This window comes from Doryrhamphus excisus, chromosome 15 (genome assembly GCF_030265055.1).
Source record: "Doryrhamphus excisus isolate RoL2022-K1 chromosome 15, RoL_Dexc_1.0, whole genome shotgun sequence".
Lineage (NCBI taxonomy): Eukaryota > Metazoa > Chordata > Actinopteri > Syngnathiformes > Syngnathidae > Doryrhamphus > Doryrhamphus excisus.
The window spans coordinates 16,234,962-16,260,144 of NC_080480.1; the positions used below are offsets into that span (position 1 = coordinate 16,234,962).

A 25,183-nucleotide genomic window follows, 5' to 3' on the forward strand; every position below is an offset into this window, starting at 1 on the left:
CGTCTCTAATTTCTGATTGGTTCCAGACGTGCCACTGGGCTTCTTCTTGCCGACTCAACATTCCACAGCTGGAGACTACACACACACACACACACACACCTTCTCTTCCACCCACATCCCCTCTCATGTTGGTCCACCCCCCCCCCCAAAAGAAAAAAAAGGAAAACAGCTCCAAAGCATTCTCGCAGACGTTAAGAGGAATCACTGTAATGCTCCAAAATCTGCTTTTTGGGGGGTAAAAAAAACACCAGTGGAGTGTTTTTTTTGGTATTTACATTGGTGTCCTGCACATAGGAGGGGAGCAGAGCCGTGTTTTTCTTAGTGGGAGAGTTAAAAAAAAAAAAAAAGAAGAAGAAAAATGTCCAAAAAGCCACAAAGAAAGAGAAAAATGTTGACATGGGACATAAATAGACGTGAAAAGAGGTGCATAAAAGTGACAAACCCCGGGGGTCTGGGGGTCGGGTGGTCGGGGGGGTGGGAGTGGGGCTTTAAAAAGGGGGGTAAAAATGCTGACTCAGGTCCAGGCGGAAGCCAAAACATACATGAAAAAGCCCAAAAAGCCAATGCTGTTGTTGTGTAAAAGTCAAAGAAAAAGTGCCAAAATGGATGATGATCATTTCATGATCCTCTTGTGAGATTTATGCTCACTTTATGGACCTCCTCCTACTCCTCCTCCTCCTCGTTCTCCTCCTTCTTCTTCTTCTCGGCTGGTGCTGACGTGTCCGAGTGGAAGGAAGCTTCTGAGGATGATGCTGCTGCGCTCTACGCAGCCCGTCACTTTTTCTTTCTCTTTTAAGGGGGCGTTTCTCTTTTTTCTCTTCTTTTTTTGGTTTCGACATCAAAACAGTTGAAAAAGGTCCAGTCTGGTCCGGGTTCCTCTCTCTCTCTACTCGGGTTGCTCGTTGAGCTCCATGTCCGACACCAGGATGTTCTTCTCAATCTGCTCGCCCTGGCCTGAGTGGGTGCGGCTGTAGCGGGCGCCGTCGTAGGACCCCCGTGAGCCCACGCCTCGCCGCCGGTACAGGTAGACGACGCCCACGATCAGCACGGCCAGCACCACGCCCGTCACCATGACAACGATCAGCGTGGGCAGGTGGTCGCCGCCCACTAGATGGAAACACATAATATAGAATTTGAACGGTTCTCATCCATAACAGATATGAACGGATCTTAGACTCTCTTACTGGATTCAGACGACGACTCCATCACTGTAAGCGGAAAAACATAATTAGAACGATAAGAAATAAAATAATAATACTTCCACGTGGACGCTTACTTCTCGGCCGTTTGCAGATGACTCCGTGCGTTCGATTCCTGCACGAGCCGGGCTTCCACAGTCCGCTGTTGCTCTGGATCCAGAAGCAGGAATTGGGCGAGAGAACGGAGAAGGCAACGTCGTGAGCTTCCCAGTTGGTGTACGACATCTCCGTTTCCTCGCTCCACACCAGACCCCGCCCTGCGAGCGGCAAACGGGACAACGTTCACAGCGCGGCTTTAAGCCAACGATCCGGGCAGGATAACAACAAAGGGAACCTTTGACGCTGATTCCCAGCCAGGCTCCGTGGGCCTGCTCCGCGTTGCTCTGGATGTGCTCCCACACAAACGCGTTCTCCGTCTCGTCCAAGATGGAGAGAAGCTCGGCTCCGACTGGGTGCCGGAAAGCAAAAAAAGGTTGTCAAAAAAAAATCGCACGATGCCACAGTAGCGACGAAAGCGGTTCCGACCTTTCTCGCAGGACAAACGAGCGTCCTGCTGGAGCTTCATTCTCTGCAGGTTGAAGGCGTAACAGTGGTTCCTGAAGGACACCCACGCCCACTCCCCCACCGTGCGGGGGCAGCTTCCTGGGTAGATCCACTGGTGTGACGCTGGCTCATCTGTTGAACGAGTAAACATGATCACACTAGTTCATTTTTAGCAACTGTAATACCTCGACTTCACCACTAGGTGACCCCACTTTGATGGTGTGACGTCAGGACTCTAATTTGTGTCGTCACGTACCGCTAAGTTGACATATAGCAGCGTCCAGTTTAGCATCACATGGCGTCATGGTCCACAGGCCGGTGGTGGTCATGTGACCGCAGCCTGACAGCTGATTGGGCTGTCCCTCCACCCAGTTAGAATAAGATAATTCCACTTCGCCCAGCCAGGAGAAGCTCCGCCCCTGAGAAGAAGACCCAGATGAAGGTTCTAGAACGCCGCCATGTGAGAGCGAGCGAGAGAGAGAGAGAGAGAGAGAGAGCTCACGCCGTAGTTGTACAAAGCGATCCACGCCGGCCGCCTCAGACTGTTGATGAGCAGCGTCAGGTACGCCTGCTCCACGGGGTCCCTGGGCGCCGCCAAGGTCCCGTTTAGAGAATTACACAGATGGAGAGCGCCCGTCCAGTCCAGACGCTTCTCCACCAGCTGGTAGGTGACCCCGCCCAGGTCTAAGCGCTTGGACAGGGAGGCTGGGATGAGGTCTGGCGCTGCAGGAAGTCCTGGATCTAAACCAGCAATGACGTCAAAATCACAAATAAAAACACCGGCATGTGTGTGTGTGTGTGTGTGTGTGTGCGTACCTTGATGCCTCTGACACAGGAAGCCGTTACTTTCCGCCTCACACGCCCGCGACGCCCACAGTCCCTTGTTCCTCTGAGGGTTCCCGTGAATCACGGTCACGCAGTTCCCCTAGCAGTGGGCGGCAGTGAACCCCATCAGAACCCCGCCATGATAGAACACTCAGCCGTTCAAGTGTTTCCTGTACCGGGGTTTTGTTGTGGTGGGGTCCGCTGTTGTCGAGCGGCTGCCCCGGAGCCCAGTTGGTGTAGCCGAGCAGGCCGGGCTGGGCCCACTGGAAATGACCTTTGGCGTCAGAGGTCAGGCCCAGCCAGAGGTCGATGGTGGCGTTGTACAGCAGGGTGGTGACGAAGGCTGCGTGGGTAAACATGAGGGTCGATGGCGGGGCACACTTACAAAGATGGCGTATATTTACAGTAAAACATGACGGATTCCGATAAAGGACCTTGCTCCAGGTGATTGGACACCACCGCCAGGACGCCGCCTTGCAGTTCACATTTGATTTTGGCTGCAGACCACGTGGCCCGCTGGGACTGGTCAAACACCCGAAAACACTACAAAGGCAAAAACATGAAGTTCATTTTTTTTTTAATATTATTATTCACCCCCCCCCCCCAAAAAAAAAATATGCCCATACTGTAATCCCTCATTTATCACAGATTCCTTATTTATTACCTAGAAAAACAGTTCACAACCTCCTAAATGCATTTTTCAACAATAATAGAGCCCTCTACACAAGAAATAACACCCCTATAGTCACCTTTATACTGGTATTATACTGGTATTAAGACTAGCGTTCATGGGTAGCTGAGCGGGGCACTTCTTGAGCGTACAGGAAGTGATGTCAGGGTATTAGGGATCACTGTGCCTGTTGTGAGATCCTTTAAACCTGCAATAAAAGGCTGTTCTTTTGGCAGTCGAGTCTGGTGCTTGTGTGTCCATAACATTACTGACAACTACATAACATTATTTTACTTCATTTAGCCATTTTATGCTGGAAAATTATGATTTTTTAAAAATAATAGGCCGTAATCAACCGTAAAACAAGATTATTTATGAATTCATATATTTTTGAAAACTCATAATAGAGTGAAGTTACCAAAATTGACTTGACTGTATAGGCTGTACTTGTTTTAGCCCGCCTGAAGTATACCTTGCGTTGATAGGACGACCACCCGTCGGGGCAGCCTGATGGCGGGTGGGGCGACGATGGGGTCGGGGGGGCGGTGCCAGTGACGTTGACCCTCTTGCATATGTAGGGCAGGTCCGAGGGGCACTTCTGTTCGGCCCATTCCGCTGCACCGTGACGACAAATATCATATTACAACATAGAAATAGTGGATATGACAAAAGTTTAGAGACACTTCCTCATGCTATTATATGACAAAATGTCTACAAACTTTTGACTAGTAGAGTATACGCATTATATAGTATACTACACCATAATTGCTCCAATTACCATCCTATTCAATGACCCCCCCGCTATTCCAACATTGCGCAATATTTTTAAAAGAAATACCAGACATTCCCGCTTTCTCATGCACTCCACATTATTATCCCAAATAAGGAAAGTGACCATAAGGTATATTTACATGAGTGTACGAGGGCATTTAGCGTGTTTTACCTTTACTGGCGGTCATGTGTACACATCGGCGGTCACGACTGAGTGGGCGTGGCCTCTCGGTGGCCCAGGACACGTAGTTGAGCACAGAATGGTCGGACCAGTGGAAGCGCCCGTCGTTGTCGTAGGTGTGAAGGCCCAGCCACCAGTTGTCGCCCTCCGCCTTCACCATCTGGAGGCGACCGAAAAAGAATAAAAATAGAGTTAAAATTAATTCCAATGAGCTTTTTTTTTTTTAATCGATTTTTTTGTGCCTGGTTTAGCGTGCTGGCCAGAAACTTCTCCTCCTGAGCCGAGTGGACGGAGGCCAGCGAGGAGTCAAACCAGGAGCAAATCCTCTGCGCCTGGTCCCACGTGGTGCGGTGGTCAAAGAACTTGTACTCGGCCTCCTGGAAGCCGATCCACTCCGGCGAACTGGTGCCTGTAAACGTCACCGGAGAAGCCGTGCGTTAGCTTCATGAACTGTTCGAGCCCATTTGCAGTCCAACTGACCTTCAGCAGCTTCTGGCTCTTTCTCAACGCTGCCTGAGGAGGAGGAGGATGTGGAGAACACGGACTTATATCCTGGTACTACATATTACATACGGAATAAAGTGCTTGTGTACCTCTTGGGATCTTGCAGATCCAGTCCAACTCCGAGTCACAGTGCATAGCCAACCAGGTCATGGAGCCCAAGTCCGCTGCAGCGCACTGCCTGACGTTGTAGTAGTAGCGACCAAAGTTCTGGTACGTGAGCTGGGGGAGAAGATCATATGTAGAAGAACATGTAGAAGAACTTCGTGTCTTTCCCGTCATCGCTCACAGCAAGTCCGTCGCTCCACTTCCAGCTCCCGCTGTCCGTGGGGTTCCTGCGGTTCAGCCCGATCCAAAACCAGTGCTGCTCGTGGTCTTCGGACTCCCTGTGGGTCACATCGTTATCATCATTGACGCTGTCGTCATCACCGCTATCCTCCACACCCACCCAAAGGTCTCGTGCAGGACTTGGAGAACAAAGTGCTCCTCTTCCGGGCCGCTGATGCTCAGCAGGTCAGCGCCGTGTTTGCGGCAGAACAGGTGAGCCTGAAGCCAGCTCATCTTCTGCTCCAGCTGGGACGAGTGGAACACCTGGAACACACACACACACACACACACACGTCAAGCTAATGTGGTTACATGAAAAACCAAAGACAGGAAGTTGCACAATCCGCCTGACAGCAGTGTCAAACAAGTCAAAGGTCGTGACCTTGTAGCAGTAGCGCAGGTTGCTGTCGCTTTTCCAGCCGTTGGGACAGGATCCGCTCAAGCTGGGTGTAGGCGGCGGCGAGGGGGGCTCGGGGCTCACGGCGGCGTCCGGGTTCTGACGGCAGATGTACTTGGCCTTGGACACCGCACACTCCCTCACCTCCCACAGGCCGGTGGCCGCGCCGGTCGCCATGGTGACGCAGCCGCCCAGGACACTGACTGGACGGAGCGATGCGGGTGAGATTCAAGACCGTGGGACCGTCGCGTGGGCGTCAGGCGTGGCCTACCGGGCTGGTCTCGGTTCCAGTTGGTGTAGGACACTTTCTCCCCGCTCAGCCAGTGGTAGGAGGCGGGGCTGCCTTCGTCGTGAAGGCCGATCCAGAAGGAATCTCCAGAACGGCCGAACACCAGACTGTTGGCGAAGGCCTGTTCGAACCTGACGAGGGGATTTAAAGACGCTTTAGTGATGCGACGAATCTCACAAATCCTCCATTTTTTTTTTTCATCGCTAAGTACCGGTTGGTGATGGTTAGCAGCGCCGCCTTGTTGTCCTCGCATGACCTCCTGGCGTCAGCGAAGGTGCGCAGATCCTCCGACACCCAGTAACAAAATGGACTGTGCCACTTCCAGCCCTGCGGCGGGGGTCGAAGAGCAACAGGAAGTGGAGAATTCAACTTGGTTGATTACTTTACAATGCAAGCTTTTAGCATTCTTTGTGTATTTGTATGCAGACAAAAACAGTTAGAAACCCCGATTTGATCCCGACGCATCGCAACAAGAGTCCATTCATGTCAGTCCCCCCCCCCCGAATTCAACCGTAAAGCTCAACACAAAGAGAGAGAACGTGTGGGAGTGCAGAAATAACTTGTGTTCCTGGCGTGGACGTGCACAGGCGCCGCGGGCGGCCAAAGACAACAGGTCACTGGGGGTGAGTTCTTCTTCTACACGCTGGTGTGAAGAAGCCAAAACCTCCAGCTTTGTGGGGGCGACCACGTTTGGCGTCTGGACGCGAAACCTCAAAACGTTTAACGCCGCATGCATTCTTCATCCCTCTTCACGGGGTTCGTGCATTTTAGGCTGTTGTAGTCGCGGTCATAAGAGATATTGCGAGATATCGTGAGAAACTAACAACGTAAAACCTGGAGAAAACGTACGAAAACGATGCCTGATATGCTAACCACTCATCCACCGTGCAAACCGTGAAATTAAATGACTAATAAATGTCATTAATTGCATCAATATTACATTCGGGCAAAGGAAGTCTAAATAAAGTTTGAATTAAAAAAAAAAAATCTTTTTTCCAGACGCCATTGATCCAACTCAGCAGCTCGCATTTCGCTCGGCATCGGTTGCGGACCTTGAAAAGTCATCAACTCTTAACGGAAACGCCGTTTCAGGTCACGTTTGCCGCTGTAGGCGTTATCCGTGCTCGCCGTTTGCTGCAGCAGCGTCTCCACATTCGGTTACATTGAGGAGATGTTTGTTGTTCCACATGCCGCAGCATCAAGGCGAGTTCAGCTGGAGACAAACCAGCTCGAGGGGTGACCCCGGACCCCGGACCCCGGACCCCGTGACGCCCCCCCCTTCTAAACAACCCAGTCACCTTCACTTGACGTACGTTTTCTAAAAGACACTGACGGAGAGGAAGTGATTTATGGTCTCGCCGTGTCACACATTTCCGAGAAATCCAGTGGAGTTTGACCGAGTATTTTCGGCCCAGTCAAGTGAGCTTTCGACATGTGCTGCTGATTATGGGATGCGAAATCAAAGCCAGATGTGAGTTGAATTCCCCAGATGGGATTTGTCTCGCGGAGTGGGGTAAAGCCAGCGTGTCTCCACGCCGACTCTGTTCACTTTCTAAACACTCCATGTTCCAGTCAGGGTGGTGGTGGGCCGGGGTCGGGAGCGGGGGCGGGGGGGGGTGTCGACGAGCATGGGGGGGTGGGGGAGAAAAAGAGGTCATAGATGGATGAACAGCTGGAACCCTGAGAACAATAATCAGGCTCCCAACAGGCCTGTGTGCTGTCAGTAGCTGCACACGGCAATAAAACCCCTGAATTTTGACTTTCAGACTAAACGCTACATCAAACAGCGTCTGTCCGCAGCAAAACGCTTTTGCACGAGTCCGTCCGTCCATCTTATATGTCGCTGTTTTTTTTTTTTTTAAATAATGGACTTAAAGGTCCATTGTGAGGCATGTAGAGCATCATGATTATTTCCTGAAGGTCATCAAAGGTGAGTACCTGTTTGCAGTCCTGCTGTCGAGGCGTCCCGTCACTCTTAATGGCGGCCTTCTTACAGATGGCGGGCAGCGTCAGGTTACAGGGGTTGTCGTCCCAGCGACCCGCCTGGCAGCCGTACACAGATAGCGGTGACGTATACACACACACATGCAGGGTAGTGTTGTCCAGATGTGAGGTCAAAGGTCACTCACGGCTCCCCACATGGACACGCAGTCCTCCTGAGTGTTACGGAAGTTGTTGGGTTCGTAGGGGTGCCAGTGGGTGAAGATGACGGGCGTGTGGTCGCTCCACTGGAAGTCCATCTGCATGGCCGTGTCGTGGAGGCCGATCCACAGCTGCTCCGTGTCTGACGGGATGGCAAATGCGGACATGGCGGTTAGGAACACACACACACACGCACGCGAGGGATGCGACGCTCCGAGGGAATGTTAATGAAACGCAGAAATCCGGAGAGAGAGAGGGGGGGTCTGGTGTCTATTTGGAGGGAGAACGGATGAGAAATATGGGATGTGCTAAACATGGTTACCTCGGCAACCGCAGCCTGGAACGTCTGCGTGAGGCCGACATTCCAAAGTGACACTTTAACAACGCTGTGATAAATAACAACTTTCATCATGATATGGACTGCATGAGAAAGTGGAGGGGTTGACAACATTTATTAAGGATTACGGTTTCATGACCTTGGAAAAGCGCCCTGACCTTTCTTGATGTCACGTATGATGAACTCCAACTCCGGCAGCGTGTGGATGCTGGCGAGGTTGGCCTCCATCTTCTGACACGTTCTCAGCGCCGCCTCCCATTCGCTCTTCTCCGAGATCACCTTGTAGCAGCCCGCCTGGAAGGCCTGCCAGCCCACGTCGCATTCGTACTTCTCGTCGTTTGTCCACGAGTCTGCGAGGAGACCAAAGACAGCGTTCAGGTTCAGGTCTGGACTCGGTAAGTACGAATAGTGGACTTGGTTTGACCGGTGGTGAAAGGGTCCATGGTGGCGTTGGGCCTCTTCTTGCAGACGTAAGGAAGGGCGTCGGAGCAATCGCGATTCTGCCAACGACCCGATGACTCCGTCCGAATCACCACGCAGTTCTCCTCTTCGTCGTGGTTTGGTTGGTCTACAGGAGACGAGGAGAGCATCACTGAGACTGATCTACCTCAAGACCGCAGATGTTTCCGACCTTGCTCCCAGTTGAGATATTTGAGCGGCGAGGAGTCCGCCCACTGCCAGCCGCTGTTGACGTCCAGGTCGTTGAGGCCGATCCACAAGGCGGCGCTGTAGCCCGTCAACAAGCCTTTCAAAAACGTTCACCAAAGAGTCCAAAAATGAGTTCATGGAATTGGTGATGACACCAAAGTGTACGTTACCGTTGATGTAGGTCTGCTCGTGGAGCTTAGTGACGCTGAGAAGGTCGGCCCCCTGCTGCTGGCAGCTGATGCGGGCCTCGCTCCACGACAGCGTGGACTGGAAGTTAAACTGGTAGCAGCTGTCCGTCAGCGGGTCCGTGTCCCAGAACGTCTCGCAGCCGCCGCCTGAGTGGAAAAATTCAAGAAAAAGTCACCTCAGGCGATGAGAATGAGACGCGTCATGGACGGGGGGGGGGGTCTTACTATTGACGGGACAGAAGCCCCAGCGTTCGTCGGTGGCGTAGTCGTAAGTGGTGGCGCACCACAGGTGGCCGTCCTCGCGGCCGATGCTGGTGCAGTTGTGGAACCACTGGCCATCGTAGAGGAAGGGAAGATAACAGGGGGCGCCGTGGGAGTTGCCCTGGATGGTGTAGATCTCTGACCGCCACAGATACATTACTGTTGCTTATTTTTACGCCTTAAAAACTCTCAAAAGTTTAATATTTTTTTTATTTTGTGTACCACTATATCTCATATAAGACAGAAAAATGTTCAGTGCGGTGTGAGTAAAAGGGCGAGAGAGAGCGAGAGAGGCTGTGAACATCAGACAAAAAACACACACTTGAAAGCATCCAAAGAAAAGTAGGGCAGACATATTTAGCGAAAGAGAGCAAGAAAAAAAAAAAAACACTCTCTCTTCTCTTTCCGCTTTTCGACACTGGCCGCCCCTCCCGGTCTGACTAATATTCCGCATGACCTCAGCGAGACACCGCTGTGAAGTTTGCCACTTTGAATCCGTCGACGTAAACACGGAGGGGAGGAAGCGTGAGTGAAGGTGAAGTTGGCACATCTGCTTTGAATCGAAGGCGTCGGTGAACTCGGATATTTGATACTGATGTAAAAGTGGCGCTGACAGCAAATAAAGAAAGTGTTTGATATGCATTGGATGCCATATATATAGATATTGTATTTTATTATATTATAATACTGCATTATTATATCACTAAAATGCATAGATTGGATTATATTGGCACTGAGGTTAATAAACAAAGACAACATAAAGCACTAAAACCAATGAATTACGGTACTTACTAGTTTTATTCTGCTATATTGTAAAAAAATGCTCCTCTACTGATGTTTTCAATATTTAAATATAAACAATAATGATCATAAAATATGAATAAACATAGCAATTTTAAGTAAACAAAGCACTAAAACCAATGAATTACGGTACTTACTAGTTTTATTCTACTATATGGTAAAAAAGATGCTCCTCTACCGATGTTTTCTATATTAATAATGATCATAAAATATAAATAAACATAGCAATTTTAAGTAAACAAAGCACAAGAAGACCACCAGTCAAGAAGGTCACGTTCATCCATTTTACAGTGAGGTGATATGAAGTATTTATACTGAGTGGCCTGCACAGTTTCTGCTCTTTTCGGGTCCAAGGAAGAAAACTCAATCTCTAAAACCGCCTATGAGGTCTTAGTTTGGACTATGACCTGGAAGAATGCTTATTTTTACACTTGTGACATAAAAACATTGCCTGCACGCTAAATGAAGGTTTTATGAAGGACTCAGAGTAGCGGTACTCACCACGGTATGTTTTGGCACACAGGTCCTGCACGCCACCGTGCAGAGACCACTTGGACGGCGCGGAGGCCGTGGAGGAGTTCCAAAACGAGGGCCCGGGAAGGTAGTTATTCAGGTTTTCCAGCACTTGGCCACAGCTCCAGGTCCAGCGTACCCTGGGGGGCTCGCGGTCGCAGGTGTAAACGCTCAAAGGGGAGCGTCCCGCCGTGGTGGCGTTGCCGGTGGTTACGCCCAGGCACAGGGAAGAACCCAGGTTGAAGAGGCGACCCCGCGTCACCCACTTCCAGCGCTGGCTGGACTCCTGACAGGAAGTGGACAGGACCAGGGAGTGAGACCGCACCCCCAGGCACCCCTGGCTGCCCTCGTGGAAGAAGGCAAAGTCATCCGAGTCCAGCGGCTCTGCAAGGGGGAAACGGGGGGGTTACAGTCAATACTATTGCGTGAGAACATTCCATGTTGGCTCACATTGGGGATCAATATTGTCTATCAGTGGACACCATGGAAGCAGCACATGACGAGGGTAAACAAAAATGGCAAAAATATGACTTTTGAACCAAAGTGGTCTTCTTGCGGTCCCGGTTTAGAATGCTAATTATCACTGGGAGCTAAAGCCACATTGCACTAAATCACATGCCATCCTCACAATAGGATTTTTTTTTTTTACTCAATAGTCCACAGAGTCGTCTCCACTGGTGCCTGCGGGAACTTTTGTCACACCGCAGTCATCCCAGGGAGGGTCGGAATTACACGCCGTGTGGAATTCACTCGGGCCTTGCCAGAGTTGATACGGCAACAATACCAAGCGGCGGCCTCTTGAAGCGTGAGACGATGTGAGGCTGACGTCGGCGGCAGCGGGGGAGCACATTCTCATTCCTCCCTGGAAGGAAGGAGCTTTAGGAGGAGGTGGGAGATGTTTGATGTGGAAAAGAAGAAAAGTGTGTGGGGGGGGGTGAGTGTGAGCTAATCAGGGACAAGTCCAGATTAACTTTGTCGCCTTTCTTTTGGGAGGCTGACATTCCCCGAAGCCTCGCCCCCCCTCCACCCCAGCGTGGAGGCAACGTTTTAGATGTGAGTCACTGCAGCTGCTGGCTAATTACTAACAACAGCTCGTCTTCTGCGAGGGAGGCCTAGAATATGACAAAATCATGTCCCGGACACATTTTTCGCATCCAACTTTCATTTTTTTCCGTTTTAAATGCGTCTCAGAGGAGCCACAAATGTGTATTAGAAGTGTTTTTTTTTTTTTTTAGCATTAACCGTCATACATGTTTCGAAAGAGGAAGAAGAAAGAAGAGGGGATTTTGGATGTTCACCAACCACAGTGATTGGCTAACTAATGGGGGCGGAGCCTCAATTTTTTGTTGTAGTTTTTTTTTTAAGCCCAACTTACTTTTAGTCATCCCGACTAAGAACATGCGGTTTTGTGTATTTGTAGCTTTAATGCTCTGATGAAATGTGTTCCCTAAGAAGCGCTATTGTGTACTTTATCCACTTTTTGTACACAGTAACTCTGCACTGGTCACCACATTTAACTTTAGCAACACTAGCATAACTATGCGATGCTAACATTATCATGCTAGGTTAGCCTATTTGCTGAAAAAACAACCTGATCAAACTTAAAGCAGCTCCCACATTTCCAGACAATGCAGAGTTGAGTTTTAAGATGTGTAGTGAAGCCTGCGTTAAAAAGTGTCAGGATTATAGTACCGTAAAACGGGGTAATAAGGGACAATTTTCGGTAAAATGTTTTAAATGGAGCTGCACGGTGGACAAGTGGTTAGCGCGCAGACATCACAGCTAGGAGACCAGGGTTCAATCCCAACCTCGGCAATCTCTGTGTGGAGTTTACATGTTCTCCTTGTGCATTCATGGATTTTTTTTCCCGGGTACTCCGGTTTCCTCCAACATTCCAAAAACATGCTAGGTTAATTAGCGACTCCAAATTGTCCATAGGTATGAATGTGAGTGTGAATGGTTGTTTGTCTATATGTGCCCTGTGATTGGCTGGCCACCAGTCCAGGGTGTACCCCGCCTCTCGCCCGAAGACAGCTGGGATAGACGGTAGAAAATGAATGAATGAATGATTTAAATGTAATTCTGCCTTTTCATTTTGTTTTTTTTCATATATTCTTGAACAAATTGTTCCAAAATAATTTTCCCGAAAATTATCCCTTATTACCCCGCCATGCCTTATAACCCCGTTTTACGATATGTAATAAATATGTGGTTCTTAAATGAGTCCCGAGGGTAAAAAAAAGGGCATAAAAGTACATACAACTCTCCAATTAAAGCCTTGTTTTTTCCGTTTTCTTAAAAAAAAGCAGTCCCCCATGAAGTGGTGGGCATGTACACGGAGGGGCAGGTCAGAGGCAGTATCAGGTCCCCTTTATGACCTCATGAAAACCCGCAACTTCAAAAGCCGGCGTTGGACGGTCTCACTTTCAAAAGATTTTTCTCACATTTGGTTCTTATGAACCATCTCTAGGGACACAAATGACTCCTGGAAGATGATTAAAAGCTAATTTTGCATCATCTTTCAGGGATGTTAATAGGGTTAAAAAGGGGGGAGAATAGTCAGCATGCAGTGGAGGGGTCAGCGTGATGGAGTGACCGACTAAGAGACAGGAAATTCCAGCCTGTTGTTGTTTGCGTCTTTTATGGTGGTCTCGCGTCAGAGGCAATCCAAAGTAAAGTGGCTCGCTCATCCCGGCCAGCCAGGAGTCCGGGAGGGCGGGGGGTGCATATTTGCATTTTGCAGCCACACTCGGAATCACGGCAGCTCTGGGAAAGTAATGATCGAGCAGAGAGGAGCCCGGTCGAAACTTTTCCATGGCTCCCACACTCTCACTCGCAAGCTGCAGTGCTTGTTAGCGAGTTAGCCAGCCAGCTGTCACAATGTGAAGCCACTTTTAAAGTGGGAGTGACAAGTAGTACTCTGGTCACTAGGTGGCGGTAATGACAAAACACTGCATGAGGTCCTGAAGTCAGCCATAAAAAGGTTATCCTCCAATTCCATGTGGAAGTGGTAAACGTTGTAAGTTTCGAATAAATAAATTTGAGGTTAACTTAGCTCGTTAGCTAGCGGTCAACTCGCGTCCCTGCAGCATAAGAGTTGCAATGTGGTGTAAACAATGAATAATAGGAGTGTAAAGGTGCATATAGGGGTGTTATTTCATGTCTACAGCTCTTATTTACGCCATTTATTGACATAAATTTAAAGCAGTAGGGGCTGAAACCAGTGAACCACTATAAACGATAACTGTATTAGTTTGTATGCCCTTTCTGACCCCATTCTGGCAGGGAATCGAACACATGTCCTACATCACCTGGGCTTAATGGAAGCACCTTCATTAATTTTGTGCTCCAATAACATACAAGAGTGGTCAATAAAGTTGTTAATTGGAGTCCTGTAACCGGAAGTAAAGGTTACATCTGGCCGCAGGGGGGGGGGAATGTTACGTCACTCCACGTCACGCATGAAAAAAGCAACACAATAAAACGACGACGCGAATAAGTGAATTGGTGTGTTTGTACAAGAAATAAATAAATGACAGTGGAGTTAACTAAACACTACCCGAGACCCCCCTTGCCCCCCTCCCGTTCCGTTTTTTTCTTTCTCCTCCACATCTGGTTCCACTCACTCCACACTTTTGGTTCGTGGCAAAGTAGCACAGCAGTAAATGCACAATGAAAATGCGTGCGTGGAAGTGCAGTCTTTCCACATTAGAAGCGACAGAAAAGAGAAGCATGCAAGCACCATCACCAACCCACGCCAGATTCTACTCACCCGTGGCGCTCCTTTGGATTTCCACGCAGAGCAGCAACAAAAACAAAGTGCATCGGTAGAGTATGTGCCGGGGTTGTCGGCTGATCCACTTGGGTCCATTTGTTGTGGAGTCTCGGTGCCGCTCGTCGTCGCCGTGCATGCTCTCTGCTGTAACACACACCACGCGTACGTGGCAAGAAAGGACACGGACAAACACACACACACACGCACACAAACACACACGGAGTTTGAAACAAAAAATGACAGCGACTGGAGAGGGGATGCTTGGACCGTCCTCTTCACACACTCTAATGAATGGAACCGCTTCTACTGTGTGCGTGTGTGTGTGGTTACATGAGATCTGGGGACCCCTAGTGGCCACTGAGGGAACCTGCAAGCCCAACGGACACTTCATTAAAAATAAGGACAACAGATGATGTAATTCCGCCATTCCAGGACATTTTGTTAACAGATGCACTTACTGTGTTGACTGTGCGATAATTTTTATGATAAATTCGTCACGTGGTGAAACTTTGACGGTCTGTATTAAATGCTAGCGTTTCCTAAAGCATTTTGACCCACAGCCGAGAGGGGGCGCCATTTTACAGTAAAGTGTCCTCACTTGTGCAATGTTATTTTTTATCTAAGTGTGAGGAGGCAAGCCAAAAGACTTTAAGAGGAAGTGCAGCTGCTTCCAAAAATAAATGTTTTAAGTTGAAAATATGTTCAATTTTACAGGGTAGGGGCGTCCCAACTCGCTTTGAAATAAAAAAAAAACAGCATTTATAATGTGATCAAAACCAGCATGATCGTGATTTGTGCCGGTGTCCCTAATGAAGTCGTTATTAAAATAACTGTACTAAGGCATGAAACTACACCAGGCACATCTTCGAAACAATAGTTTTTTAATGGTTTATGTAACGGTCTGCTAAGGCCCGATCCCCCCCCCAAAAAAAAGTACTAGATGATAATCAGTCCCTTGCCTTTTTTCTTCTTAAAATGGCCAAAAATGAATTCAAACATAGCTAAATAAATATGTGTTTTATGGCAGGGAGGGAGGGAGGGAAGGGGGTCAATAAAAACAAGCAAGAGTTCTAGTTAAAGGCAACTTGACAAAAAAAAAAAGTTTTCTCCATAAAAATGGTTAATTCCTGAAAAATGAAGGAGGTGGCGATGGGGGAAGAGAGAGGGAGGGGGGGGGCGTTCTTCAGTAGCTTCCAATCCATGACAAGCTAGAGAAGTATTCTTCAGAGAACTGAGGTGCAACGGCGCCACCACCTGGTTAAAAGCTTTGGTCAAGGGGCTGACTGGGAGGAAGGGGCGTGTCTTTTATGAGATGGGGGGGGGGCACTGGTATTTGGGGTTGTAATGCAATAAAACAGGCCTTGCCGTTTGAGCGTGAAGGTGAACGACGTCCACCAGAAGGGCTCATGCGTGGGTTTGCCAGAGAGAGCGTGACGGAGGGGGGTGGGGGGGGGGAGGGGGCCACAAAGCCCTCCCACCACCTCAACAGCAGTCTTGTCCATTGGGCCAAGCTGAAGCACTTCTATGCTTCTTATTTATTATCTTTTTTTTTTTCAAGCAGAAGGAAAAAAAAAAACGCTGAATCCCACCTTTCTTTTCATTGTGAGCCACCCTGGGCTTTGACCCCCCCCACCAACACCTCCCTGGTGGACGTGTAAGCTGCAGGGGTGAGGACACATTTTCCCAATCTCCTCACCGCCTTTTGCTTCTTCACCAATCCTCCCGTCGTGTCAAGATGGGATGCTATTAGGAGGGAGGCGGAAGGTAGGTGAAGTGTGGGGGGGTTATAGGCCCCCCCCCCCCACACACACAATGCCATTCATTCCCGCTATCAAGTCTGCTCTGTGGTGGGCTCAATTGGAGGCGCTGCTGTTGGAGGAGCTGGACGTGGAGGCCACGGCCATGGCCGAGCTGCCCGAGGAGGCCACCGACTTGCGGATGTGTGGCATGAGGAAGGGGTCGTTGGACAGCTGGTGAACGTCGATGCGGTCCTCCTTTCGGTAGACTAAACAGCGCCGTATGAACGCCTGCGGGAGCGAAAAAAAACAGTTCAACGCATCTGAGTCAAAGTCAAAGCAAGATGCAAGAATGGTTCCTTACCTTGGCTTCAGGTGTGACGACCGGTTTGGGCGGGAACTGCACATCTGTGGCCTTCAGTATGGTGTTCTCCTGCAGGATGTCCTGCTGAGACTGGTTGTGGCCAAAAGGCTGCACGGCAAACAAACACAAATAAGAAGTGGTGCAAGAAGTGTACACAAAGATCAGAAAAAAATATCATAAATCATGCAAGATAGAGCGGCATTTTCTATTCATTCGTCTGACTACTGTTTATAACTTATTGTAAAATACATCATAATCATATAATTAATATTCTACAACCAGCAAATGGGCCTTGGACATCACTTTCAGGTTCTTACCAGCACTTTATTAGGCTATTACAAAGTAGCTAATTCATAACCACTTTATAAACCACTGACCATCAGCATTTTCAAAAAAATTATACTAAGCATTTTATACCTTTGATGCAAAACTAAGATGTTAGCATATTATTAACCTACATTGGATTGGTTTGAGTATCTTTAAAAAGGCACAAAATGTCCCAAAGTCCACGCCCATCATTCAACTTGTTTGTATGAAGCCCTCAGTGGAATAAATTGGATACCCCTGAATTAAACAATTCCTATTTCTCACATTACATAAATAAGCTCTACTGTCATTGTAGTCCATTTTTGATGGTGACTCAGAGCAATTTGGTATAAAAATACATGCATACTAATTGGATTAGCCTTCCTTATGTCGGCTGCATGATCTCATCTAATTCTGCAGTCCTCAAACCTATCTATGCACCACATGCCTAGAAATGTTCTTGCTGCTCCTACCTTGCGGCCGTACAAGCACTGGTAGAAAATGACCCCCACGGACCACACGTCCACCTTGTTGGAGATTTTGGGGGGTTCTTTTCCGACGACGAAACACTCTGGCGGCAGGTACCTGAGGACGAAGAGGGGATGAAAATGCTGGGTAAGATTGCAGCGAGGATTCGGTGATGCATTTTGACGTCTCTGCTGAACAAACAGCATAGTCAAAATGTCATGACTTTCATCATCATCATCATTATCATCATCATCATCTCACCAGTACGTGCCGGCTCCCTGAGACGTCAGCTCCATGCCGTCCACAGAGTTGTAGCTGTCATCATCCATGATTTTGGATAGGCCGAAATCTGTGATCTTGATCTCCCCGCACGCCGTGCCGTTGACCAGGAGGATGTTACCTGAACAGAACCCAAAAGGACTTTATAACAAGTAAGTTGCCAAGCAACAGCCTCAAAATCTTAAGGTTTTGGTGAGTATCTGTAGAAAGGAGTGGACCAAAATCTCTCCAGAGATGTGTATCTATCCTGGTGAAGAAACATCTGACCTCTGTGGTTTTCTCCATCAAGTACTAAGCTACGTTTTGCTAGCTTAGTACTTGATAAATGCTTATTTCACACACATACAAACCAATTTATCCCTCACTAAAGTGAGTTTTGTACCGAGACCTACCAGGTTTAAGGTCGTAGTGGATAATGGGCGGTCTGATCTCATTGAGGTACTTGAGGGCGTTGACTATCTGCATAATGATGGAGCGTCCTTCCTTCTCGGACATCAGCTTGTGCTGCTTCAAGTAGAAGTCCAAGTCATTGCCCTCGCAGTATTCCAGCACCGTGCAGAACCTGCGGCCAAACAGCGATGAACATTGTGGCGTCGTTTGCATGCGAGTGACTCGGACGGTGGTGAGCTTGAAGTAACTTACGAGTCTGTGTCGAGCGAGAAGTAGTCGTAGAGTTTAACTATTCGCGGGTGGTCCAGCTCTTTGTGGATTCTATATTCTCTGCATGCGTGTCTGAGGTAAACATGAGCATTGATGTCACATGACACACCGAAGGTTAATTATCGGCGGCATTGCTGGTCACCAAGTACTCACTTGTGGTAGTTTTCCTTCTTCTCATCCCTCCAGTTTTTGTTAAGCTGGTGGATTTTGACGGCCACGTACCTTTGCTCGGTTAAATCAAAGGCCTGAAAAAGGAAGGTTGGTTAGGAGGAGGAGGTCAAAAGATGCTGGTAATGAAGCTCCCACCTTGTAAACTTCACTAAAACCTCCACGTCCGAGTAAATGGAGAAGCAGGTATCTGTCGTTTAGCGTGGGGTGATCTTTGAATCTGCGGGTAGGAAGGCGGTTGAGTGTCACAGCAGTAATGGATGCAAACACCACCAAAAAAAAAAACATGTTTTGTTCTAAAAGGGATCCTACTGGGAATTATCCTCGTTGTGGATTCTTTTCAGCTCGCGAATGTGCAGGTTTCGGACTCTCTCCAACCTTTCCAGCTCCGCCTGGATCTCAGCCTCCTCCTGTGAAGGATAACAAAACATCTCAACGTGTCCTCCACGGCACCATCTTTCACAACAAGTGAAACATCACCTTCTTTAGATGGCCCAGTCTTAGCTTGAAGATCTCCTCCTGCTCGTGGTACTCCGCCTGCGATAACCTATGAGAAAGCAGAGCCAGACTAAGAATAACTTTAAATACAGGAGAGAAAGAGAGAGAGAGAGGAAAAAGAAAAAACATCCTACGCTTCACTCTCTGTCCCGTTTGCTTTGCTTTTTCGCTTGTTTTGTTCCAGGCTCAAAGGCGGCGTCTGGGCCATGGAGGGCGGCTTACGCTTGGCGAGTAGTTTGCGCTGCCTCTCGATGTCTTCTCGCTGCGAGTTGATCCGTTCTTGTTGCCTGGAAAGAAGGCACAGGGCGCAGTTCTTCAGGTTCAAAGTAGCATTTCAAGTCAAGTTCATTTGCATATTCATGTTCATGGCAGATACAGCATAACGCGGAGAGAGCTTCTTTGTGTTAGTCAAGCACTCGTCTGTCGTTCCGAGAGGAACGTGGAGCTCCTTACTTGATGAGATTTTGGAAAGCGTAGCCGTCCGTCCACTGCTCGGTGAAAGAGGCTCCGTGTCTGACGGTGGTGAAGTGGCCCAATCGTAGCCGATCCTGCATGCTTTTATCACGGCACGCCATCTTCTCCTGTTTGGACTGCGACGAGAAATAAACAGAGCCATCAATCACAGCCATGTTGACCCCCCCACCCCCGGAGGACTAAACAAATAAAGCCCAACAAGCGATGCGCCTGGTTGGGGGAAGCGGCTCATACTTTTTCAATGAGGAGCTTCTTGGACATGGTCACGCACTTATTCAAGCGCTCCTTGTAGCGCTCCAGCATCCTCTGCTGCTCGTCAATCTGCCTCCTCAGGTCGCAGTTAGCCTGAAGCACAAAGCCGATGCAAAATGAAAGTGAGCGTTCCACATGCAACATGTCTCGGGGTGGGACACTTCTGTTTGATTAGTACCCGCAACAAATCGTCTATCCGTCCCTCCTTCTTCTCCAGGTCGGAGTTCTTGTTGTTCTCCAATGCGGTTAGTTTCTCTATGGTAAGGTCAGACTATAGGATAGCATGAGCAAAAAGGCGTTTGGTTAAAATGTATAAAAGAACCAAGCAGTAGCAAGACGGTGATTTAAAAAAAAAAAAAAAAAAAAAAGTACCTGCGTGGCTTTGTGGAGCAAGTGAAGCGAGGCGGGTTTCAGAGAGCACAACGAGAGCTCCGTGTTGGCCGAGCAGACCGATGATGGGCTACCTTGCTGTACCTGGGAAACAGGAAACAAGACCCACATTGTGTTTTGTTTGCTCATTAGCAGCCTCAACAAGTGGTTTTAGTAAACGAAGGTGAAGAGAAGAATATATGAAACTACGCTAGCGTGATCATAGTAAGATGCATCCACATTCGGTGTACAAGAAAAATTAAAGCATGAAAAAAAAAAGAAGGAGCGTTAAAAGGTGCGCTCACAGTGACAGGAGGGTTGGAGAGCGAGTGTTGTGGGGAAGAGCGGACCACCGGTGGGATCCCCCTTGCAGGGCTGGTACCAGGACCGCTACCTCCCGCAAACTGACAGTGAAGAAAACGAGGAGGGCGGGGAAAGGAAAGAAGTTGAGTGAGAATGCGGAAAAGGAGTGCGTGAGTTAAGTGTTCTTATGGTTTCTGAAGACGCCACTCGACACTCACCTCAAAATAGTCGCTAATTTTATGTCCCCTTGTTCCTGCTTTGCCTGTGAGAGAAGATGCGGGGGAGTTAGGATGCAAGATGTAGTGGATATAGAAAATGAACTTGGTTTTGGGCTTGATTTTCTTCTTCGGGAAGGGACTTCAACACTTCCAAATTGCACTCAATTTTCTGCAAGGAAGCGAAAACTATTTGAAAGCCTAAGTATAATCTGCAATAGCCATATTATAGTCATTTATATCCCTGTATATATCCACACTGTATCATAGTCACAGCCTGTTATAGTTTGTACATATATCTGTCCATTTACAGCTCTATTCTATTTCTACATTTACTTACTAATAAGGTATTTATAAATTTGCACTTCTGGTTGGATGCTAACTGCATTTTTTTGCCCTGTACAAGTGACATGAGCAATAACAATAAAGTTGTAATCTAATCTAAATGGATTAAAACCTGCGGCTATTAACGCCTATACTATTTAAGTGAAGAAAAGACTCTCCAACACTGAAAATATGATGATGATGGACAGAACTCCCTCAAAAGTGGAGTTTTCCTTTAAATAAAAATATTACATATTTATATAAATACACAAATAGAAAAAAAAACTGCAATATAAATGTATTACGCAAGTAAAAGACATCATAAACTCATTGTTATTGAAATGTCTATGATGGTTGGCAGGGTCTCGCACCTTGGCTGCCGTCAAAGTGGTCCGCTTTTCGTTTTCGGGCTCTCTGGTCGTTGGCCTTTTTCTCCGGAGTCTGTCGAAAGGTGAAGACCCAGTCAAAAACCCGAAGTAGCGGACACTGGGAGACGACTGGATGGAAAAAGCAAAGCCTCACCTCTAGTTCTTTGTCACTGAGCGAGCCGACACTACACAGACTCTGATTGGACGACTCGTTCTGATTCTGGCCCGAGCCCTGCAAAAGACAAGTCGTGTTATTGTGACTGTTCATTACACAGCAACAAGTCTAGAATGGATGCGGGGAGACAGGCAATGTGGCTGAGAGCGAGCGCGCACTGTGGGAAGCCGCCGCCTGCTTGTTGCCATTAGCGACCTAGCGATGCCTCTTCCCTGGCTGATGCTTGTCAGTCAAACAAGTCACATCAAAATTCCACAGGCACTGCCCAATCTGGTGGTGGTGGTGGTGGCGGTGGCGCTGGGAGGGGGCGGTTTTGTCATTCAGAGCACATGAGAGCACTCTCACTCACTGAACCTTCCCTAAAATGGCTGAACATTACAAGCCGAGGATCTATTCTTCCTCCTCCTCTCACCTTTAAAAGAAAAAAAAGGTGACTTTTTTGTGTTTCACTCATCCCCTTGCTAAAGTGCTGAGAAGGACTTTTGGGGGGGGGGTGATTCCATCGCATTTTCTCAACAAAGAATTAAAAACTTTTTTTTATTAATTAGTGTCTAGTATTTCTGCAAGCAAGATCAAGGTCAAGCTTCTTTGTGACATCAGATTTTTTTTCTTCACAGGCATTTGTAGACGCCCCCTCAGCATACAGACGCATTCACCCCGGCATCTCCTGTCATCCAGGGTGGCAGGATGCCGCCATTTTCTCTGCGGCAGCCATGCCATGCACCGGGCCCTGCCTATGGTTGGCACGCCGCCCACTCCTGGCATCACGTCCCAAAGTGTTCTTCCAAGATCACCTTCTGCAAAGATGCCGCCGCCTCATTCACACCTGGCGAACGACTATTTCAGCATTTCTCCTTAGCCTTCAGCACCCCCACCACTCCCCGCCCCCAACCCCAGCCCCCTTGTTTTTGCGCTCCCATCCCGTCTGTGGCCTTCTTGGCAGGCATCGCCACTTGTACATGCAGGCACTACATCATGAGCGAGGGGGAGATGTCATATCACACCAGCCAAAACACACACACACACACACACATACACAGCCCCGCACACTGCATGAGGCATACTCATCCTGGCCAAACAAAGGAACACTACTCGAGTAGAAATGAAACATAAGATACCTGACCAAGTTTCAAAAGCAACATTTACATCAGCCCTAATCAGGTAGCGTCCCCTGGGCCGAATTTGGCCCTGAAATGACATCACACCGGCCCACGAGTACAGTTCAAAACTTGGGAGAGACTAACAGAGTGCTCCTGGCTAATAGAAGATCTTTGACTATTTTGGTATTTTTGCAGTACGTTCATAAACACAGCAGAGCACCCCTGTCGTGTAGAGAGGATCGTTTACTCTAAAAAACAGCAAAGCGGTCCTTTCACCATTGACTAGCATTTTTGCACAAGGTGCTAGGTGCTACTCAAGAACTTTGAGTAGCATTTGTGCAGACAATCCTAGATCATCTTAGATCTTGATTTTTGCCCAAGGTCCTGAAAAACAGTGTTGTGCTCCTGTCATATTGAGGATCTTCGGTGAGCATTACTGGAAAAGGTGCTTAAGAGTTTTTGCAGCACCTTAAAGACGGCACAACGTTCCTGCAGCACTGACCTGTTTTTTGGTGGCACAGCAGACTCGTAACGCAAGCAGAGGGCTCTTTCCAAACTGAGCATCTTTAACTATCGTCTTTTCAGTAGGTCCTTAAAAACAGCAGAGTGCTGCTATCATATACAAGACTAGGAATTTTTGGGGAGGTCTGTGAAATTGAGCATCTTTGACTGCCGTTTTTGCAGGATATTCCTGTCATATAAGGTATGGCAGAGCCTCGCATTAACATTAGACACAATATAAGAATAACAGTGAAGGAAGGTGTCCACCCCCCCGGTCTTTAGCTTTGTGAAAACCTGGCCCCCAGAACAAATCGAGTTGAATGAGCGTGATTTTAGACAAAGAGGACTCCACAACGAAAACCCACCTTAGCCACGCCGACCCCGGTGAAGCGAGCCTCCAGCAGCTCCTGCCGCCGAGGGTCCAGGCTGTGCAGTTCTTCCATCATGGCTGGGGAGGAGACAAGAGCACACAGATTTATAATAAGGCCACGCTGTTGCCAGGTCCCGGACCATCAAGTGGGAGTGACGGATCATTATTTCACAAGACATAGGTCGTGATGAGTCACGGCGGGGTAATAATAATCCTTCATCTGAGTCACCGGCCGGCATGGCCTAACATTTCCATGTCTCTGCGTGAATGCTTACTGTAGATCCATGAGAATAAAGCCACTAGTGAAGATACTAGCTGCGCTTCAGACATGTAGGCCAGATGTGTGAGGGGGAATGCTGGCATCATGTGATGGCACCTACAGTAGACAATATAGGCCCAAGTTGCATGCAGCTGAAGCTACCTATCAAAAGGTCACAGGCCTGCCAAGCTAATGCACATCATCACATATTGCTTTTATTTTATTTTAAGAAGGCCACATAGCACTGCTAGCTAAAGCAAAAAGGTTTATGTTACACGCCCATCATTTTGTACATTTAACTCACCTCACCTATGTCTTTGCATACATGAAACGATCCCTGACTAAAGATTTGATTGTTTAAATCAAGGGTAAAATGTCTCGCAAATGTCAACAAAAAAGACATGTTAACGACCGCAATGATTATTAACAAGCTTGATAAACGAGCTAGCAAAAAAAACGATGTTAGCATAGCAGCATCAGAGTAACACAAGTCAGACATGACATTAAAGTTAAGTTTATCAAGTTTAATTATTGCAATGTCTAGTCGTTATGGAGTTTACATGATCGATATCAAGTGGACGAGAAGCCAGAGTGTAAATATGTTGGATAAAACAGTTTAATGGCGACACAAGAAGCCACCGGCTAGTGTTAGCTCGGTCTGTCATAAAGAAGCATCCTCTTGTGTTGTCCACGACGCTCGATGCAGCAAAGAGCATCTTTTTCGCCGCAATTATTTTTTTAATTCTAATTTATATTTTCCTCAACATCACAAGGGTGATACTTACTGCTCGTCCCCCGCTCCTCCGGGCCTGTCGTTGGTGTTAATAATCCGGACAGTGTCCCCCGTTGTTTCCCCGGTGCTCGTCAGTCCCTACCGACCGGGGTAGGCCGCATCCACAGCCTCGGGCCTCGCGTGATGGTTGTCGGGGATGGTGGCGGGCGGTGACCTCAAGGTAGACGTTGGAGGATCCCCCCTCGGAGGCCTCGGTAGATGAGGGTATCCCAAACCCGACTGTGAGCGCTCCTTAGGCGGGGATCCCCTTCGCATCCCCGTCTCCGAGCACCATCATGTTGTGATATCGAGTATCCTCTCTCCCCTCCACACAATGGCGACCCTCCGACTTCTTTCCTCCACCAGGTACAATTGATGTCTTTAAAGCTGGCGTCAGTTAACCCCTCGGTTCTCCTCGCCTGTGCTGGGGATGCTTTTCGGTCCAGGCGATCAAAACAAAGTTGGACTCCAGTCGTCTTCCTCCTTCTCCTCCACCTCCTCCTCCTTGTCGTCGTCGTCGCTGCGGGGTGAAGAAAGCGATCTGTTCCCCTCCTGGAAAGTTGGGATGTCCGTTTCAGCTGAATCCGGATCGATTCGGTTCGGATCTCATGTTTTTTTTTTTTGCAATGTAAACAATAATCACTAGAGGTGGGTGAGTCGATCCAAATGTCGATACTAGTGCAGTATCGTTATTAGATCGATACTGGCGTGATGAGTTTGATATTGTTTTCAGTTTATCTCAAATATTGTTGAAATATAGTATATGTATTGGTTTACAGTTTGAAACCACACAGAAAAAGAGGACTGTTGGGGTATAAAAACATACAAAATATTCGAATGAGTTAATTTATTTA

General features: G+C 48.2%; 2 protein-coding genes across 3 annotated transcripts; both read right to left on the reverse strand.

Moving 5' to 3' along the window:
• Window positions 1-10,727, reverse strand: mrc2 (mannose receptor, C type 2). The gene is made up of 27 exons (XM_058049223.1): window positions 9,244-10,727; window positions 9,001-9,165; window positions 8,814-8,927; window positions 8,607-8,750; window positions 8,341-8,532; window positions 7,833-7,987; window positions 7,642-7,746; window positions 5,915-6,030; window positions 5,686-5,834; window positions 5,400-5,617; window positions 5,139-5,281; window positions 4,980-5,076; window positions 4,783-4,912; window positions 4,670-4,702; window positions 4,432-4,598; window positions 4,181-4,349; window positions 3,710-3,852; window positions 3,002-3,110; window positions 2,744-2,910; window positions 2,559-2,667; window positions 2,245-2,483; window positions 1,999-2,161; window positions 1,725-1,874; window positions 1,534-1,647; window positions 1,277-1,456; window positions 1,185-1,208; window positions 1-1,107 (listed from the first exon to the last, which is right to left on the reverse strand). Exons 1-27 carry the CDS (start codon window positions 9,434-9,436, stop codon window positions 887-889), a joined length of 3,909 nt encoding a protein of 1,302 aa, XP_057905206.1. The 5' UTR covers window positions 9,437-10,727; the 3' UTR covers window positions 1-886.
• A 100-nt stretch (window positions 10,728-10,827) lies between these two features.
• On the reverse strand, window positions 10,828-24,996 carry tlk2 (tousled-like kinase 2). 2 transcript variants are annotated; one of them, XM_058049224.1, is made up of 22 exons: window positions 24,343-24,996; window positions 23,294-23,376; window positions 21,307-21,384; window positions 21,156-21,225; window positions 20,464-20,507; window positions 20,248-20,346; window positions 19,946-20,047; window positions 19,752-19,844; window positions 19,556-19,666; window positions 19,301-19,437; window positions 18,982-19,134; window positions 18,830-18,896; window positions 18,662-18,759; window positions 18,488-18,569; window positions 18,335-18,426; window positions 18,164-18,253; window positions 17,914-18,083; window positions 17,504-17,642; window positions 17,248-17,359; window positions 16,469-16,576; window positions 14,366-16,395; window positions 10,828-10,977 (listed from the first exon to the last, which is right to left on the reverse strand). In XM_058049224.1, the coding sequence occupies exons 2-21, from the start codon at window positions 23,372-23,374 to the stop codon at window positions 16,222-16,224; spliced, it is 2,100 nt and encodes a 699-aa protein (XP_057905207.1). In that variant the 5' UTR covers window positions 23,375-23,376; window positions 24,343-24,996; the 3' UTR covers window positions 10,828-10,977; window positions 14,366-16,221. The 2 variants fall into 2 exon arrangements, with proteins under 2 accessions (XP_057905207.1, XP_057905208.1); XM_058049225.1 differs by lacking the exon at window positions 20,248-20,346 and having other exon boundaries at window positions 24,343-24,992.
• Window positions 24,997-25,183: the final 187 nt, after the last annotated feature.

Coding starts and splice junctions, on each gene's coding strand:
- mrc2 (XM_058049223.1), bottom strand. CDS start 9,436: ATGTATCTGTGGCGGTCAGAGATCTACACCATCCAGGGCAACTCCCAC. Junction 5,835..5,914: donor CTGCTAACCATCACCAACCG/GTACTTAGCGAT, acceptor TCCCCTCGTCAG/GTTCGAACAGGCCTTCGCCA. Junction 1,457..1,533: donor GCTGGGAATCAGCGTCAAAG/GTTCCCTTTGTT, acceptor TGCCGCTCGCAG/GGCGGGGTCTGGTGTGGAGC.
- tlk2 (XM_058049224.1), bottom strand. CDS start 23,374: ATGATGGAAGAACTGCACAGCCTGGACCCTCGGCGGCAGGAGCTGCTG. Junction 21,226..21,306: donor TCAGTGACAAAGAACTAGAG/GTGAGGCTTTGC, acceptor ACCTTTCGACAG/ACTCCGGAGAAAAAGGCCAA. Junction 17,643..17,913: donor CCACTACGACCTTAAACCTG/GTAGGTCTCGGT, acceptor GGTTCTGTTCAG/GTAACATCCTCCTGGTCAAC.